Source organism: Podarcis erhardii (assembly GCF_964252035.2).
Source record: "Podarcis erhardii genome assembly, chromosome: 1".
In the NCBI taxonomy this organism is placed as follows: Eukaryota; Metazoa; Chordata; class Lepidosauria; order Squamata; family Lacertidae; genus Podarcis; species Podarcis erhardii.
Genome location: NC_138497.1, coordinates 130,806,064 through 130,822,472, shown reverse-complemented (window position 1 = coordinate 130,822,472; position 16,409 = coordinate 130,806,064). Strand labels below are relative to the sequence as shown.

Sequence of the window (16,409 nt, the reverse complement as noted above, 5' to 3'; positions counted from 1 at the left end):
TAGTTGTTGTTGTGCCGATTAATGGCTAGTATTTCATTGGATTTTATTATTTTGAAATTGTTTTAATTGTTCATTGCCCAGAGAAGTTTGCGATGGGGCAATTCACACATACAATAAAAAAGTAAGTAATAAAATTAATACTGTGAAAAGGGTTCTCTCCTTAAACCTGGCAAGCAATCACCAGCAACTCCCACAAAAGCATGAGGAGCTGTTGCATGAAGTGATACTTGAGCTTATTAATATGCTTGTCATGGTGAACGAACTTTAATGCTGTACAGCTTAATTAAGATTTTCTATTCAAGAAAACATATTGATGCAAGGGCAAATTAGAGGGTTGTTAATGAACTCTGATCCATAAAGGATAAATTAATATTTAGTTGGGTATGAGACAGTATAATCTTGAACATGTATGAATAAGTTGCATATGAAAACTCCGCCTACAGTTTCTCATGCTACAAGAACACAGATAATCCTACTCACTGGGAAAATTAGAAATAACTGTCTTCATCCAAGCATGGAAACACAACTGAAGGAAATCAGTATAGACCAACCCTGGTTGTTACAAGAATTAATTTCACCTTCCTCTCTTAAATACAATATACCACAATATACCACACTGCTTTTTGCTTCTTAAAAAGAAATGCCTAATCGTGGGGAAACAATGTCCAAGACCAACCAGAGGTCAAAGTAACCAGAAAACTAACCCAGAATTTAGCACAGAATTAACATCTTGTGTGTCCTGACTCCTGCCATCTTCCTCACCTCTAGTTTATTGAAAGACCCCATATAAGTGGCTCTGCTCAACCTGGGAAAGAGGGTGATATTGTAGCAAACATGTGGGTAGCATAGAATATACATCTCATTTGGTGATTTAACCTCCGCACCCCAAAAGCAGCAGGAATAGGACAATCACCACCATCCATTCCTTTGGTCAACAATGGAAATGGTCAGGGGAAGTCAGTTGCAGTACAGTGGTACCTCGGGTTAAGTACTTAATTCGTTCTGGAGGTCTGTACTTAACCTGAAACTGTTCTTAACCTGAAGCTAATGGGGCCTCCTGCTGCTGCCACTCCGCCGGAGCACGATTTCTGTTCTCATCCTGAAGCAATGTTCTTAATCCGAGGTAATATTTCTGGGTTAGCGGCATCTGTAGCCTGAAGCGTCTGCAACCTGAAGCGTATGTAACCCAAGGTACCACTGTATAGAATTGTACTGTACCTGCCCTCCAGCTGCACCTAATTGTTAGAATACAGTGGTACCTCGAGTTAAGTACTTAATTCATTCCGGAGGTCGGTTCTTAACCTGAAACTGTTCTTAACCTGAAGCACCACTTTAGCTAATGGGGCCTCCTGCTGCTGCCATGCCGCCGGAGCACAATTTCTGTTGTCATCCTGAAGCAAAGTTCTTAACCTGAAGCACTATTTCTGGGTTAGCGGAGTCTGTAACCTGAAGCGTATGGAACCTGAAGCGTATGGAACCCGAGGTACCACTGTTTTTTCAGAAATATTCCCATTTAGTCTAGTTCACTTCTTTTTTGCAGCAAAATGCTCTAACTATCCAAGTCCTTTATCTACTGTTCAGTTTCTCCAAATTCAGTCCCTGGTTCACACATTACGCTAAGCCACGCTGCATTTAATAACCACAAGTTAGCCAAAATTTGTCCCGCGGATTTTGAAACAAATGATGGCTTGTTTCCCCAGAGTCTCTATTTGCTTCCAGTTGTTCTTGTCTAACACCTTTGTAGCTTGGGGAGCACCGGCAGAGTGGGAACAGGGAAGACAAACCAGAAAGGGTGCAGGATTCAAACATAATGGCAAGCCAAGATTCATAAGCCTACACCAAACCATGGCTTCAGATTATAGCTTGCTGGCAGTAACCAAGCATAGTTATGTCACTGGGCAGGGTTCATACATAAAATAGGTTAGAATTATACGGCTCAGGTGTTAGAAACTGAGATATGAAAGTTAGGAGCTAAATGGCACCTTAAACCGAGGTTATGGGCGCAACAACAGAATGTTCAGGCACACTTCTTTTAATAACGAAGAATACAAAGCTGAAAAATGAATGAACTGCAGCTAAAATATTACGTTCATTTTTCACATGGTCTAGTCCTTCCCCCGAGCACCCCCCTAATATTCTTAAGAGGGTCTCTTCTCCAGTCTTCAGAGAGTAGCTGGAAGTGGGGAGGCAGGAGAAGGTCCTCCTTTCCTTCCACTCTGCAGTTTTAATCTGAAATCTTTGGTGCAGTACTGTGTCCAGAGCTCAGAAACTGCTTGCGCTCATGAAATCCCCTGCCACAAAATGTGCATAGAACAATGGGAGTTTCGGACGCTGCCAAGCCGCACCATCTCACCTGTCTCATTAATTAACTTTTTACGCTAATCTAACTTTACTTGTGTTCTTTCCCTTACCTTCCTCAGGATTCAGTCTACAAGCCAGTGTGGAAGCAGATTTAGAGGCAACTAAGTTAAGTACTAGTGATGTATGGAAGTGAGAGCTGGAAGTGAGAGCTGGACCATAAAGAAGGCTGATCACCGAAGAATTGATGCTATTGAATTATGGTGCTGGAGGAGACTCTTGAGAGTCCCGTGGACTGCAAGAAGATCAAACCTCTCCATTCTTAAGGAAATCAGCCCTGAGTGCTCACTGGAAGGACAGATCCTGAAGCTGAGGCTCCAAGACTTTGGCCACCTCATGAGAAGAGAAGACTCCCTAGAAAAGACCCTGATGTTGGGAAAGATGGAGGGCACAAGGAGAAGGGGACAACAGAGGAGGAGATGGTTGGACAGTGTTCTCGAAGCTACCAGCATGAGTTTGACCAAACTGCGGGAGCCAGTGGAAAACAGGAGTGCCTGGCGTGCTCTCATCCATGGGGTCACGGAGAGTCGGACATGACTGAACGACTAAACAACAACAACAACAAAGTCAAGTACTGGTAACTCCCCTCTTACACATGATCAACTGGTGTGCGACAATGCACACACATGGCACCAGGAAAACAGAAGCAGCAGGAGAGCGCTGGAAAGTCCTTCTGGCTTGCAGAAAGACCCTCCCAGAGTCCAAAGAGGGTGCTGAAGAGATCAGAGGCACAGCAGGGCTTTGTTTTGGCTGCTCAGCCTCCCTGCCTAACAGCTGGTGTGGGGGAAAGCAGTTACTGCTGCCACACTAACCTGTGCATCAGCTGTTTGACGGGGAAGCTGAGCAGCCAAAACAAAGCCCTGCTGCACCTCCAGCTGTGGGGAGGGTATCTTCATGGGCCACGCCAATTGTCTAGGGTGCTCCCCGCGTACGTGCATTTCACTCATGCGCACACGGAGCACTGGGAAGTAGCACCTGCGTAAGTGGGGAGTCGCCTGTAAAGATATTTGCATTATCCATCAATCTATCGGAGGCCCAGAATAGGAAATGATACCATTAGAAGCAAAAGCATAGTTTTACTGAACTAGTCCTGATGCACAGTTATTCCTTCTCTTCCAATACCGGCAGCAAGTTTTGTCTCTGGCAAGGACTAAATTCTTGAGACTAAATTCTTAATTGATCCCCACAGGAAATCCCAAGAGGTAAAGGCAAACACCCAGAAGCCCTCTACGCAGAAAACCTCACTGAACAGTTGCAGTTCCAAGTTCTACTTCTTTATACATAATTAAAGGGTCACACCTCAGGGTTAGACCTAGGGGGGGAGTCAGGGACAACCTGCTTACTTCTGCTTAACAGTTAACTGATTTGTATTCCCACTGGGAAAAAGTTACTCTGCTAAAAAGTAAAGAAAAGAAAACTAGGTTGTTTTGGCATTTGTTTTTGGAAAAAAATCCATGTTAACTACTGCTAATCATCTTATTTTCTTTTAAACGCTTACAAAATCAGTTACAAACTACATTCACGCAGCATTAACTCTGCTGGGTGTGTGACGTTTCTCTAATTGGATTACAGGTTGTAGAGCAACTCTAATTTCTTTTTTTAAAAAACAAAACAAAACACTAAACCATGAATACAGGATTTCTGATAGTTTTGAGATCAGGCTACTAGAGATAAGGGCTCGGAAGAAAATATATATTTTTAGTCACAGGAAAGATATAGTCCCCACAGGGTTGATGTGTGGCACCACACCAGTTTACATCCTTGTGACTGAACCTTTTTGTTACGGTAATTATCCGCTATCGACAACTTTCGATAATCAACTAAGCGTGTGGAAAGCAAGATGTCCAGGTGTCAGGATGGTGTCTGACATCTCCACCATCTGGAGGTGAACACCTGAGGATTCTTGGATCTTGACTGTTTTCACACACGAGCTACACATCCTGTAGAATTCTATCAGCTATATTTCATCTGCACAATCGGAATGAATTTCAGGAGCCCAAAAGTCATATTACAAATTTGACTTTTGAGGCATCTGGCCCCAAAATAGCAACTCGGTCTTTTGTTTAGGGGACTGTAAGGTAAAAGTAAAGGGACCCCTGACCGCTAAGTCCAGTCGCAGACGACTCTGGGGTTGCAGCGCTCAGCTCACTTTATTGGCCGAGGGAGCCGGCGTACAGCTTCCGGGTCATGTGGCCAGCATGACTAAGCTGCTTCTGGCGAACCAGAGCAGCGCACGGAAACGCCGTTTACCTTCCCGCTGGAGCGGTGCCTATTTATCTACTTGCACTTTGACATGCTTTCGAACTGCTATGTGGGCAGGAGCAGGGACCGAGCAACGGGAGCTCACCCCGTCGCGGGGATTCGAACCACCAACCTTCTGATCGGCAAGTCCTAGGCTCTGTGGTTGACAACTCTGGTAAACGGGGGGTGGGGCGCTGGAGGGATCTTTGCACCACGGCGCCGGAAATGCTTAAGACAGCCCTGACCCTGAGATTAAGAGTCTCCATGCTCCAGTAACTGAGCTATCACACAGTCATGCACATACACCCGTGCATAAAGAACTTCATAAAAACACCAGCATTGCAGATGCTCTTTTGAGACTGGAATTATTACAGGGCAGTGATGAGAAAACTTCACTTTTCAGCAACGTTAAAAAAATAATAATAACCCTGTTAGAAACAAGGCTATCAGTCTTACAAAGGCACTCTGTTTTGATGAAGTCTGGAAAGACGGGCTAAATATAGCCACCCTCCTCCAGGTTTAGCAGCATTCTGTTTCCAAATTGTGACTATCACTTGAGAAGAGATAATGGCAGATTTGTTTCGTTTTCTGTTTTGGTCTCTCACAAGCATGGAGGAAGCCTACCTAAGGGAGGTGTGGGCAGTAGGGGCAACGTCTTCTCCAGCCCACTTCACCATGCAGTTTGTGAAAACAAGTTATTGGCTGGTGCCATCCATGCGCATGCCAACACAATATGTGCTAGAGGAAAGCACTTGTGCTTGGTGGCAGTAATATTTCATAGTCACATAAATACTATGCAAAAATATACATTATACAGGCATAAAGTAGTAAGCGGCAAGGACATAATACAAGCTTAAACAAGACTTCTATAAAAAACTGTATGATTTGTTCACATACATAATTCAGAGTATGTGTTGTTTATCCTACAGGCCCCAATTAAAAATAATAATACTACTTTGCCTTTTATAAACAATTTCAGTAAAGCAACGTCTTCAAAAATGTTGCCCATTCAATGACCTTTTAATGCTTTTTCCTTTCCTACTGTTTTGGGGGGACAGGGGGCGGGCAGGTCTGAGGGACTCCCTGGTCCTGAACGGGGTATCTGACTTTTAGAAGACACCTGAAGGAGGAAACCCTGTTTCGGGAAATTTTTAATGTCTGATGTTTTGCCATTTTGTATGTGCTGTAGGCTGCCCAGGGTGGTTGGGGAAACCCAGCCAGATGGGCAGGGTATCAATAATAAAATTAGTTACAGATAGGTAGCCGTGTTGGTCTGCCATAGTCAAAACAAAACAAATTCCTTCCAGTAGCACCTTAAAGACCAACTAAGTCAGTTCTTGGTATCAAGACCAACTAAGTCAGTTCTTGGTCATGGTATCTGAAGAAGTGTGCATGCACACGAAAGCTCATACCAAGAACTGACTTAGTTGGTCTTTAAGGTGCTACTGGAAGGAATTTGTTTTGTTTTAATAATAAAATTATTATTATTATTATTTATTTCCCCACTATAAAATCATTTAAAGAAGGGTATAATATTAACTTCCAGGACTCCCTTGTGGGTGCCAGTCCAAAAGACCCTGAGAGATTCAGGAAGGTCAAGACCATGAAGGTGAACAGATCAGCGCACACAACACTTTGGCTCGCAGGCCATATCTTGACTATGTAAGGAAGGCTGCTAGTGAGCAATGTGCCTCTGAATGCCCGAATATTTGTCTCTACAGGTAGCAAGAGCACAACACTGCCCATATAGTTTTTACTTGCAAATGGTCCTTTCCCAGCTAGGTACAGCTTGGTGTATACATGCCGTACACATCAAGAGTTCAATCAGTTCACCCATTTCAATTTAGTACGCCTTAATAAGCTTTGAAGGGATGCGGGTGGTTAATAGGCAAAATGTTAAATTGTTTTTTTTAAATATGCAACAACTGCAGCAAGAGTATTGTTAGCCCAGAAATGGAAACAAGAAGAAATTCCAGCGAAAGAAGAATGGCAGACGGAAATAATGGACTATGCAGAATTGGACAAAATGACAGGAAGGATCCGAATGACAGGTAGGTCGGCAGTTCAAATCCCCGCAATGGGGTGAGCTCCCGTTGCTCGGTCCCAGTTCCTGCAAACCTAGCAGTTCGAAAGGACGTCAAAGTGCAAGTAGATAAATAGGTACCACTCCAGCGGGAAGGTAAACGGCGTTTCCGTGCGCTGCTCTGGTTCGCCAGAAGCGGCTTAGTCATGCTGGCCACATGACCCGGAAGCTGTACGCCGGCTCCCTCGGCCAATAAAGCGAGATGAGCGCCGCAACCCCAGAGTCGTCCGCGACTGGACCTAACAGTCAGGGGTTCCTTTACCTTTACCTTTAATAAGCTTAGACAAGTTACTTTTTCCTTGTTTGGGGAACGCTCTCCATGACAAAAAAAACATTGCAGCTCAATGCTGAGAGACAGGCTTGCTGGCTACTTTCTACTTATTCCCACCTATGAGCAATTGAAGATATTAAGAAGTGCAGCAAAAAGGTAAGAATTCTGGTTGTTCAGCTTTAATAAGCTCACTGGTAACTTTTTAACAAGTTGTAGAGCTGGGAGTGATAATCCCATACAGTGGTACCTTGGTTCTCAACCGCCTTGGTACTCAAACAACTTGGAACCCAAACACTGCAAAGCCGGAAGTAAGTGTTCTGGTTTGTGAACCTTTTTCGGAAGCTGAACATGCTCTGTTTTTGAGTGTCACGCTTCTGATCTGAGTGCTATGCTGAGGTCTGTCTGTTTTTGCTATTTATTATGCGTTTTTGTTTTTGCAGCTTTTTTGTTTCGTTTTTGTGACTGTGTGGAACCCTCCTCAGCTACTGATTGCTTGCTTGCTTGCTTGCTTGCTTGCTTGCTTGATTGTGTGACTGCAGTACACTGATTATTGCTTTCGTTTTATGGACCAATGGTATCGTTAGAGAGTAAAATTCATGTTAAATTGCTGTTTTGGGGGTTGTTTTCAAAAGTCTGGAATGGATTAATCCATTTTGCATTACTTTCTATGGGAAAGCGCACCTCGGTTTTGGAATGCTTTGGTTTGGAACGGATATCTGGAATGGATTAAGTTTCAAATAAAAACATCTTGAAGGTCCCAGGCCACAGAGAGGTTAGGCTGGCCTCAACTAGAGCCAGGGCTTTTTCAGGTGCGGCTCCGACCTGGTGGAACGCTCTGTCACAAGAGACTAGGGCCCTGCGGGACTTGACATCTTTCCGCAGCGCCTGCTAGACAGAGCTGTTCCACCTGACCTTTGGTCAGGGCGCAGCCTGACTCCCTCCTATGGCAATCTTTACAAAACTTTAGTTTATGGTTGCCATCAATTTTGATTTTAATTAATTTTTATGTTTTTATAATGTTGCACTGTTTTAGTGTTGTTAGCCGCCCTGAGCCCAGCTTCGGGATATAAATAAAATTTATTATTATTATTTATTATTGAGAACCGAGGTACCACTGCACTAGTCAAAGTTCAGCCTAAAAGTAGTTGTGGCCTCTCATTGAAATGTCCCACACTTTCCCCGAATTCCAAATAGCTATTTATCTGTTAGAGACCACCTGGTTTAGATCAGGCATGGCTAATTTCAGTTTTCGGCAACCTAAGGCCCGGGGGCCGGATGCAGCCCAATCGCCTTCTCAATCTGTCCTGCGGACGGCCCAGGAATCTGCGTGTTTTTACATGAGTAGAATGTGTCCTTTTCTTTAAAATGCATCTCTGGGTTATTTGTGGGGCATAGTAATTTGTTCTTTTTTTTTTTTTTCAAAATATAGTCCGGCCCCCCACATGCTCTGAGGGATGGTAGACCGGCCCACAGCTGAAAAAAGATTGCTGACCCCTGTCTTAGAGACCATTCTGTTTGCCACACAAAATTGAATGTCTCACAAGTACAGTGGTGCCTCACAAGACGAAAAGAATCCGTTCCGCAATTCTCTTCGTTTAGCGGTTTTTTCGTCTTGCGAAGCAAGCCCATTGACAGCTTAGCGGATTAGCGCTATTAGCGGTCTAGCGGCTTTTAGCGATCAGCTGTTAAGCGGCTTATCAGCGGAACAGCTGATAAGCGGCTTAGCGGCTTAGGAAAGGGGGGGGAAGCGAAAAAAAAACCGCGGGAACTCGCAAGATTTTTTCGTCTTGCGAAGCAACCCCATAGGGAAATTTGTTTAGCGAAGCGCCTCCAAAACGGAAAACCCTTTCGTCTAGCGGGTTTTCCGTCTTGCGAGGCGTTCGTCTTGTGGGGCACCACTGTAATCAGGCTCTGTAATAAAACCAGCACTTCTATTTCTTACATGTTGAGAATGTTTTAATTGTACCTTTATTAAAATGTGAGACCAGATAAATTACCTTAGGATTCAGATCTGGCTCACCATTCAAAAACTCCTGCCTGGGATTATGGCGTCTAACTAGTAGTAACTATTCACTTTCCTATGCCTCCTTATACCTGACAAGAGGCTTCATTTTAATATTGCTTTTTTCTGTTTCAGAATTTGTCTCCATATGGATAGTACAAGAGAAGAACATCCCATCTGTATTATAGCGAACAATGCAGGTTTTTTTGAGAATCTCTCGCAAGAAGTTTGACCTGAATTTTTCAGGTCTCTGGAATGTTTGTTTTGGCTTCCCTAACTTCTTGCTCCCTCGTGAAACAAACTTATGAGGAAGTTTGACTGTTTGTTTTACCATCGTAATTAACAGTGACAATTTAGGCTTAGATAAATAACCAGGCACTTTGGATGCTATACACTAATAACTCAAACATTTATCAAAGACAGGAGAAGCTGAATCTTCATCTTTCCTCCCCTGGAAGCATTGCTTAAGAGGGACATTTAATTGAATGGAACTTCCCACACATAACTCAGACTGCATCCCAGATTCTTGTGAAGAGGATGCACACATTTGCAATCAGTACGACAATCAAGATGCCATCCTGATGGATGCTACAGCCCAAGACATCTGAAGGGCCATAGGTCCCCACCACTCACATCCAACTCTCAAGAGACAGCGATCTACTCACAGTATATATTAAAAAACAACAGACAGTGATCTACACATTGTCATTGGAGAATGGATCAGAGTTGAGCTTTTTGTAAGGAGCCAGAGTGCGGGGGGGGGGGTGTTGGGGGGGGTTGTTAAGGGTCCAAAGATTGACCACGATCGACCAGGAACCCCCTGCAATCAACCAGTGGTGGATCACGATCGATCTGTTGGGCATGCCTGCTGTAGAATTACCGTATTTTTTGCTCTATAAGACACACCAGACCATAAGACGCACCTAGTTTTTTGAGGAGGAAAACAAGGGAAAAAAATTCTGAATCTCAGAAGCCAGAACAACAAGAGGGATCGCTGCGCAGTGAAAGCAGCAATCCCTCTTGCTGTTCTGGCTTCTGGGATAGCTGCGCAGCCTGCATTCGCTCCATAAGACGCACACACATTTCCCCTTACTTTTTAGGAGGGAAAAAGTGAGTCTTATAGAGCAAAAAATATGGTAATTTCCTGGACTTTTGTCACAGAGTTACATTTACCACAGGCCCCTATTCCAAGCCCCCTATTTCTTTCATAGGTGGTACATGCAAAACTTTAAACACATCACCAAAGCTGGAACTCTAAGGTAAGTTCTGAAAGAGATTATGGTATATCTTTCGGAACTCAAAACATAGGCACAGTGATTACAATACATTGTTTCATACACAAATAATTCATAGCTGGCGCACAAATTGTAATGCATTGTAATCAGCATAAAATACAAGGTATTTCCTTGTCAACGGAAGAAGAAAAAACTTAGTAGTGTTTCCTAGGGCTCTTTCTCAACCACCTACACTGATGTTGCATCTTGTGGATGAAAGAATACTCAGCTTGTGAAGCAGCATTATCAAGAAGGGAAATGTGTCTGTAATCAGCTCTCTTCTAAATCAATCACACGGCACACAGGTGTCTAGGATTTATGGTGTTAACAGAGCAATAAAAATGAAACACTTGCAGAGGACCTGATTTACATCATCAGCATGTGCTTGTTTTTAAAAGAGAAAGAAAAAAGCACTGATCAAGCATTTGTAGAAGCTTGGAAAAGACCACACTGGCCCAAACACACATTGATTTGGGAACAAAGGACTCTGAGGGGCATCTAAGGCAGGGTGGCCCAATGACCACATGTGGCCCTCCAAGGTCTTTCTTCGGAGCCCTCAGAAACATCTGACAGAGTCCTAGAGTCCTCCCGCATCCTTCCTAGGGCAGGCTTCCTCAAACTCGGCCCTCCAGATGTTTTTGACCTACAACTCCCATGATCCCTAGCTAGCAGGACCAGTGGTCAGGGATGATGGGAATTGTAGTCTCAAAACATCTGGAGGGCCGAGTTTGAGGAAGCCTGCTCTAGGGCTCTGCCAGAGCTTCGCAACGCTTTCCCAAAGCCCAGTGCATCACTTGCCCAGCTTTGGGAAAGCAGAACGAGGGCTGGATAGGAGCATCAAATTTTGGCCTGACTCTGCAACCCTGCACAACACAGCAGTATGCAGCCAGCGGGTTCCATGTTGAAGTACCCATTTGATATAAAAAGTTGGACCGCCCTGATCTATAAGTAAATATGCACGCCATCACAACTGTTTACCAAATACACCACTCCCTTTATGCCCTACTGCTTTACCTTCTTTATTATACCCATATTTAACACAGCGGAGTATAACGTATGTTTAGCAGCTCAATAAACAATCTGAAATAGCAACCACCCATTATGGTGGAGGAGGAAGAGGACTGGGAGGGGCGATTTGTGTTTACAAATGTTTCATGGCAAAAATCAAGGCAGGAAACTTTATTATCATATGAAAGACCAGTTGGAAGGCCAAAATCAACCATCAAACCTCATGAATCTCCAAACTGTTCATGTACAAGTTTTCTGCTGCTCCAGAGAAGCGGACACGGAACAATGGTTCCAAACTACAAGAAAGAAGATTCCACCTAAACATTAGGAAGAACTTCCTGACAGTAAGAGCTGTTCGACAGTGGAATTTGCTGCCAAGAAGTGGGGTGGAGTCTCCTTCTTTGGAGGTCTTTAAGCAGAGGCTTGACAACCATATGTCAGGAGTGCTCTGATGGTGTTTCCTGCTTGGCAGGGGGTTGGACTCGATGGCCCTTGTGGTCTCTTCCAACTCTATGATTCTATGATTCTATGATCATTTTTTGCTACTCAATGGTTTGTTTTCAATTAGTGTGATGCTTCTACTTTAAGTATGGCTATAAGATGAACATACAAAGCTGTCTGATATATCTAGCCCTATACAGTGGTACCTCGGGTTACATACGCTTCAGGTTACACACTCCGCTAACCCAAAAACAGTGCATCAGGTTAAGAACTTTGCTTCAGGATAAGAACAGAAATTGGGCTCCGGCGGTGCGGCAGCAGCAGGAGGCCCGATTAGCTAAAGTGGCACTTCAGGTTAAGAACAGTTTCAGGTTAAGAACGGACCTCCGGAATGAATTAAGTACTTAACCTGAGGTACCACTGTATTCTCAACACAGATCTTGCCTATCATTGAGCAGAGGGATGTCCCAAACCTAAAACATACAATTCTGCATCCAGCCTTGCCAAGCATTGGACTTGGCATGGTTTATAAAGAATGCATTCTACCACTGAGCTATAGTCCTGGTCCAGTAAGAAACACTTGCCATTGGGGAATCAAACCCCGATTTCCCGCACAATGGACATACATATTCGCCGCTCTACTAACAATGAAAAGGGTTCTCCATTTATCAGAGCCAGCAACTCATTGTAGTAAGGCATGGGTAGGCAAACTAAGGTCTGGGGGCTGGATCCAGCTCAATCGCTTTCTAAATCCAGCCCGCGGACGGTCTGGGAATCAGCATGTTTTTCCATGAGTAGAATGTGTCCTTTTATTTAAAATGCATCTCTGGGTTATTTGTGGGGCATAGGAATTTGTTCATTATTATTTTTAAAAAACACAGTCTGGCCCCCCACAAGGTCAGAGGGACAGTGGACCGGCCCCCTGCTGAAAAAGTTTGCTGACCCCTGTATAGTCATACCTCGGGATGAATACGCTTCGGGTTAGGCAAATTCGGGTTGCACTCCACGGCAACCAGGAAGTAACGGAGCGCGTTACTTCCGGGTTTTGCCACGCGCGCATGCGCAGAATGTCAAAATGACGTCATGTGCATGCGCGGAAGTGCCGAAACGTGACCCGCGCATGCGCAGACGCACGGACACGGGTTACGTTTGCTTTGGGATGCGAACGGGGCTCCAGAATGGATCCCATTCGCATCCCGAGGTACCACTGTAGTTTGGTATCTGAAGACGTGTGTATGCACACGAAAGCTCATACCAATAACAAACTGAGTTGGTCTCTAAGGTGCTACTGGAAGGATATTTTTTTTATTTTGTTTTCCCTATAGTAAGGTATCCCTTTTGGTGTAAGACATGACATGAACAAAAGAGATACTTTAAAAATAGAAAAGGTTCACAAGTAGTAACTCAGCTGGAACATGAAACGATCTGTATAAGAAAGAGAGCAGAATTTGATGATCATCCTAGAGCAAGGAACCAGCAGCTGTCTAGATGATACAACTCCAGTCACTGGCTACGGTGGCTGGGGCTGATGGGATACCAAGTCCAACACCCTCTGGTGGGCCACACATTCCCAACCCATCTCTTGGAGCCAAGACACAACAGAGGCTTACCTCTGACCCACCCACTTCCACACCATCCAACATACTGGGATCTTCAGAAGAAGGAACCAGAGGCAGCAGCTATGCCAGTCAGTCTTGTATGAATGACAAGAGGAAAACAGCACAGGGACAGAGCATGTTCTCCAGTTTCAAGGTGGACTCAAAGCAACTTCCCCCACCTGGATGCTCTCTGCTCTCTGCCCAGCCTACAACATTAAAAGGCACATGGAGCTCAGCCATCCCATTTTTGGTGACTTCACCATTTCTCTTCCAGCAGTTAATAATAATAATAATAATAATAATAATAATAATAATAATAATAATTTATTATTTATACCCCGCTCATCTGGCTGGGCTTCCCCAGCCACTCTGGGCAGCTTCCAACAAAACACTAAAATATAATAATCTATTAAACATTAAAAGCTTCCCTAAACAGGGCTGTCTTCAGATGTCTTCTAAAAGTTTGGTAGTTATTTTTCTCTTTGACATCTGGTGGGAGGGCGTTCCACAGGGCGGGTGCCACTACCGATAAGGCCCTCTGCCTGGTTCCCTGTAACTTGGCTTTTCGCAGCGAGGGAACCACCAGAAGGCCCTCGGCGCTGGACCTCAGTGTCCGGTCAGAACGATGGAGGTGGAGACGCTCCTTCAGGTATACTAGACCGAGGCCATTTAGGGCTTTAAAGGTCAGCACCAACACTTTGAATTGTGCTCGGAAATGTACTGGGAGCCAGTCTAGGTCTTTCAAGACCAGTGTTATATGGTCTCGGCGGCCGCTCCCAGTCACCAGTCTGGCTGCCACATTTTGGATTAGTTGTAGTTTCTGGGTCACCTTCAAAGGTAGCCCCACATAGAGCACATTGCAGTAGTCCAAGCAGGAGATAACTAGAGCATGCACCACTCTGGCGAGACAGTCTGCGGGCAGGTAGGGTCTCAGCCTGTGTACCAGGTGGAGCTGATAAACAGCTGCCCTGGACACAGAATTGACCTGTGCCTCCATGGACACCTGTGAGTCCAGAATGACTCCCAGGCTGTGCACCTGGTCCTTCAGGGGCACAGTTACCCCATTCAAGACCAGGGAGGCCCGCCTCCTGTCCCCCCAAAACAGTACTTCTGTCTTGTCAGGATTCAACCCTAATCTGTTAGCCACCATCCAGTTGCCAGGAATGCAGGGCAGCGCGAGAACTCAAAACGAGACGGACGGAGATGGACCCACATAGCAATTGCTGTTAGATGCTACAGACTGGGTGAAGATCATTCATCACAAGGAGGTTGGTTTTGCTGGCCATCAGCTTGGCAAAATCATAACGAATGCTAGAAAGTGACAGACAAGTCCAGTGATGCAGACTTTAACAAGTTTATAGCCCTTCAGTTTAGGAATCTTTAGTCACCTGTGGTAAGTAGCTCAGAAACGAAGAAGAAAAATGGCTATGTTAACATGGAAGTTAGCGGCACTGCAAAACCCAGGACACTTAAATTAGAATAAAGGCCCGTTGAAGCGGTAAACAAAATAGAGCTGTATGTCTAACCTTCCGATTGTAACAATTCCTACAAACATATTTGGCAGTGCTGTTCTGAATATTATTTGCAACCTCTTGTCTTCCTTGTACCCAAGAGCTGCTATTGGCTGGACAACCTATCCGCTCCCAGGGAAATCTTACGATGGTGCTATATAAATCTAATAAATAAAATAAAAGTTTGGCATTGCTATTTGCAACTAACGTTTTGCCTTTATAAACACTTCAGCCACACATAAAACACAACAGGTGGTTTTTTTTTCCCCTTAAAGGAAAACCAGACAATATGTTTATAAGCAACATTTATGAAGGGAAATTGACATGGAACATCACAATCCCATCTCTCATCTTGTGCTGTGGTGTCATTTTTGACAGCAGTCTACCATCTACATGAAAAGGCCATTCAAGCAACTGGCAATGCGCTTCCGTCTCAAAATATGTACTCATGCAGCAGAAGGATGCATGCAATCACCTTGCAGGCAGAAGCCACAGGAGGCGACTTTGCCTTGCCTTGTTACAGGTAAAGAACATCCCTTACCTTTTCTTTGGTTCTCAGGTATCTCTGGAGAGCCTGCTGTGTTAAGTCTCTAACCGGGATCTGTCCATCTTTACAGGGAACCACAATCCCCGTCTTGCCAAAGCAAACCGTCACTTTCATCTCATCCAAATAAAAACCTATTTAGAGGCCTGTTGTTGTTGTTGGGTTTCAAAAGGAAATGATTGGGGGGGGGGGCAGGGAGGAGAGATATGTGGGCAGCCTTGCCAGCAAAGCGAGCAAAATAACATTCACTTTCCAACTCTTAAAGCAGATCCTAAGGCTCACTGTTTGGGGGGCAATGGGGGGGGGGAGAGGAAAAACTAAAAGCTCCTCTGAGCAGCAGCAGGTGTTTAAGGAAGGGGGAGAAAAAGAGAGAGAGAAGGAAAGAGGGCCAGAACTGCTGGAGGGAGGGAAACAGGCCCGGGAGATGGAAGCAGGCCAAGCAGCCCTGAAGGCAAAGCGCAACGGCAACAAAGGTCACACGCGAGTTCTCCAATGGAGAGGGAGAGAAAGAGGCAGAGTGAGGGAAGGAGGGATCGAGGCAGACTGGGTCTGCCCTATGGAAGCCAGCTGCACGCACCACGGAGGGGGAAGAGAGAGGAGGGTGGTGGCGGCGGCGAGCGCGCGGCCTCCGTCTCCTGCGCGCTCAAACGCAAGCGGCGGCTGGGAGGGAGTTGGGAAGCGGCGAAGGCGCGCAGCGGCGGCGACCCCGAGGGCGAAGGAAAAGGGCGGCCCTTGGCTCCCCACCCCGCCGAGCCTTCCCCCCAGGCTGCTTCCCCAGAGGCGGAGGAGGCGGCCCAAACCGGAAGGGAGAGATTGGAAAGCGTCTGTGCGCCCCAGGGAAAGAAGCGCAGGCCGAGCCTTGGAGAGGGGCGCGCCAACGCGGCGAGGCACCTCGGGCTCGGAGGGAGGGCAGCTTGGGAACGGCAGGGGGGGGGTTCCTTCCTTCCTTCCTTCCTTCCTTCCTTCCTTCCTTCCTTCCCGCCGCCCGCCCCCTCTCTGTGGGGCAGCTGCCTGGGCGCCCCGACTCCCGCGCGCCCTGCCCGGGTCTCTCCACCCGACTCCTCGCGGCTCAGCGCAC

The 16,409-nt window shown here is 45.6% G+C and overlaps 1 protein-coding gene across 2 annotated transcripts in view; it reads right to left on the bottom strand.

Moving 5' to 3' along the window:
- PARD3B (par-3 family cell polarity regulator beta) overlaps nt 1-15,599 on the bottom strand; it is a 636,273-nt gene extending 620,674 nt beyond the window's left edge. For both annotated transcript variants that reach the window (XM_081859338.1, XM_081859339.1), the window contains exon 1: nt 15,329-15,599. In XM_081859338.1, coding sequence (XP_081715464.1) covers nt 15,329-15,448 — 120 coding nt within the window. In that variant the 5' untranslated portion in view covers nt 15,449-15,599. The remainder of the gene's footprint in view (nt 1-15,328) is intronic.
- Nucleotides 15,600-16,409: the final 810 nt, after the last annotated feature.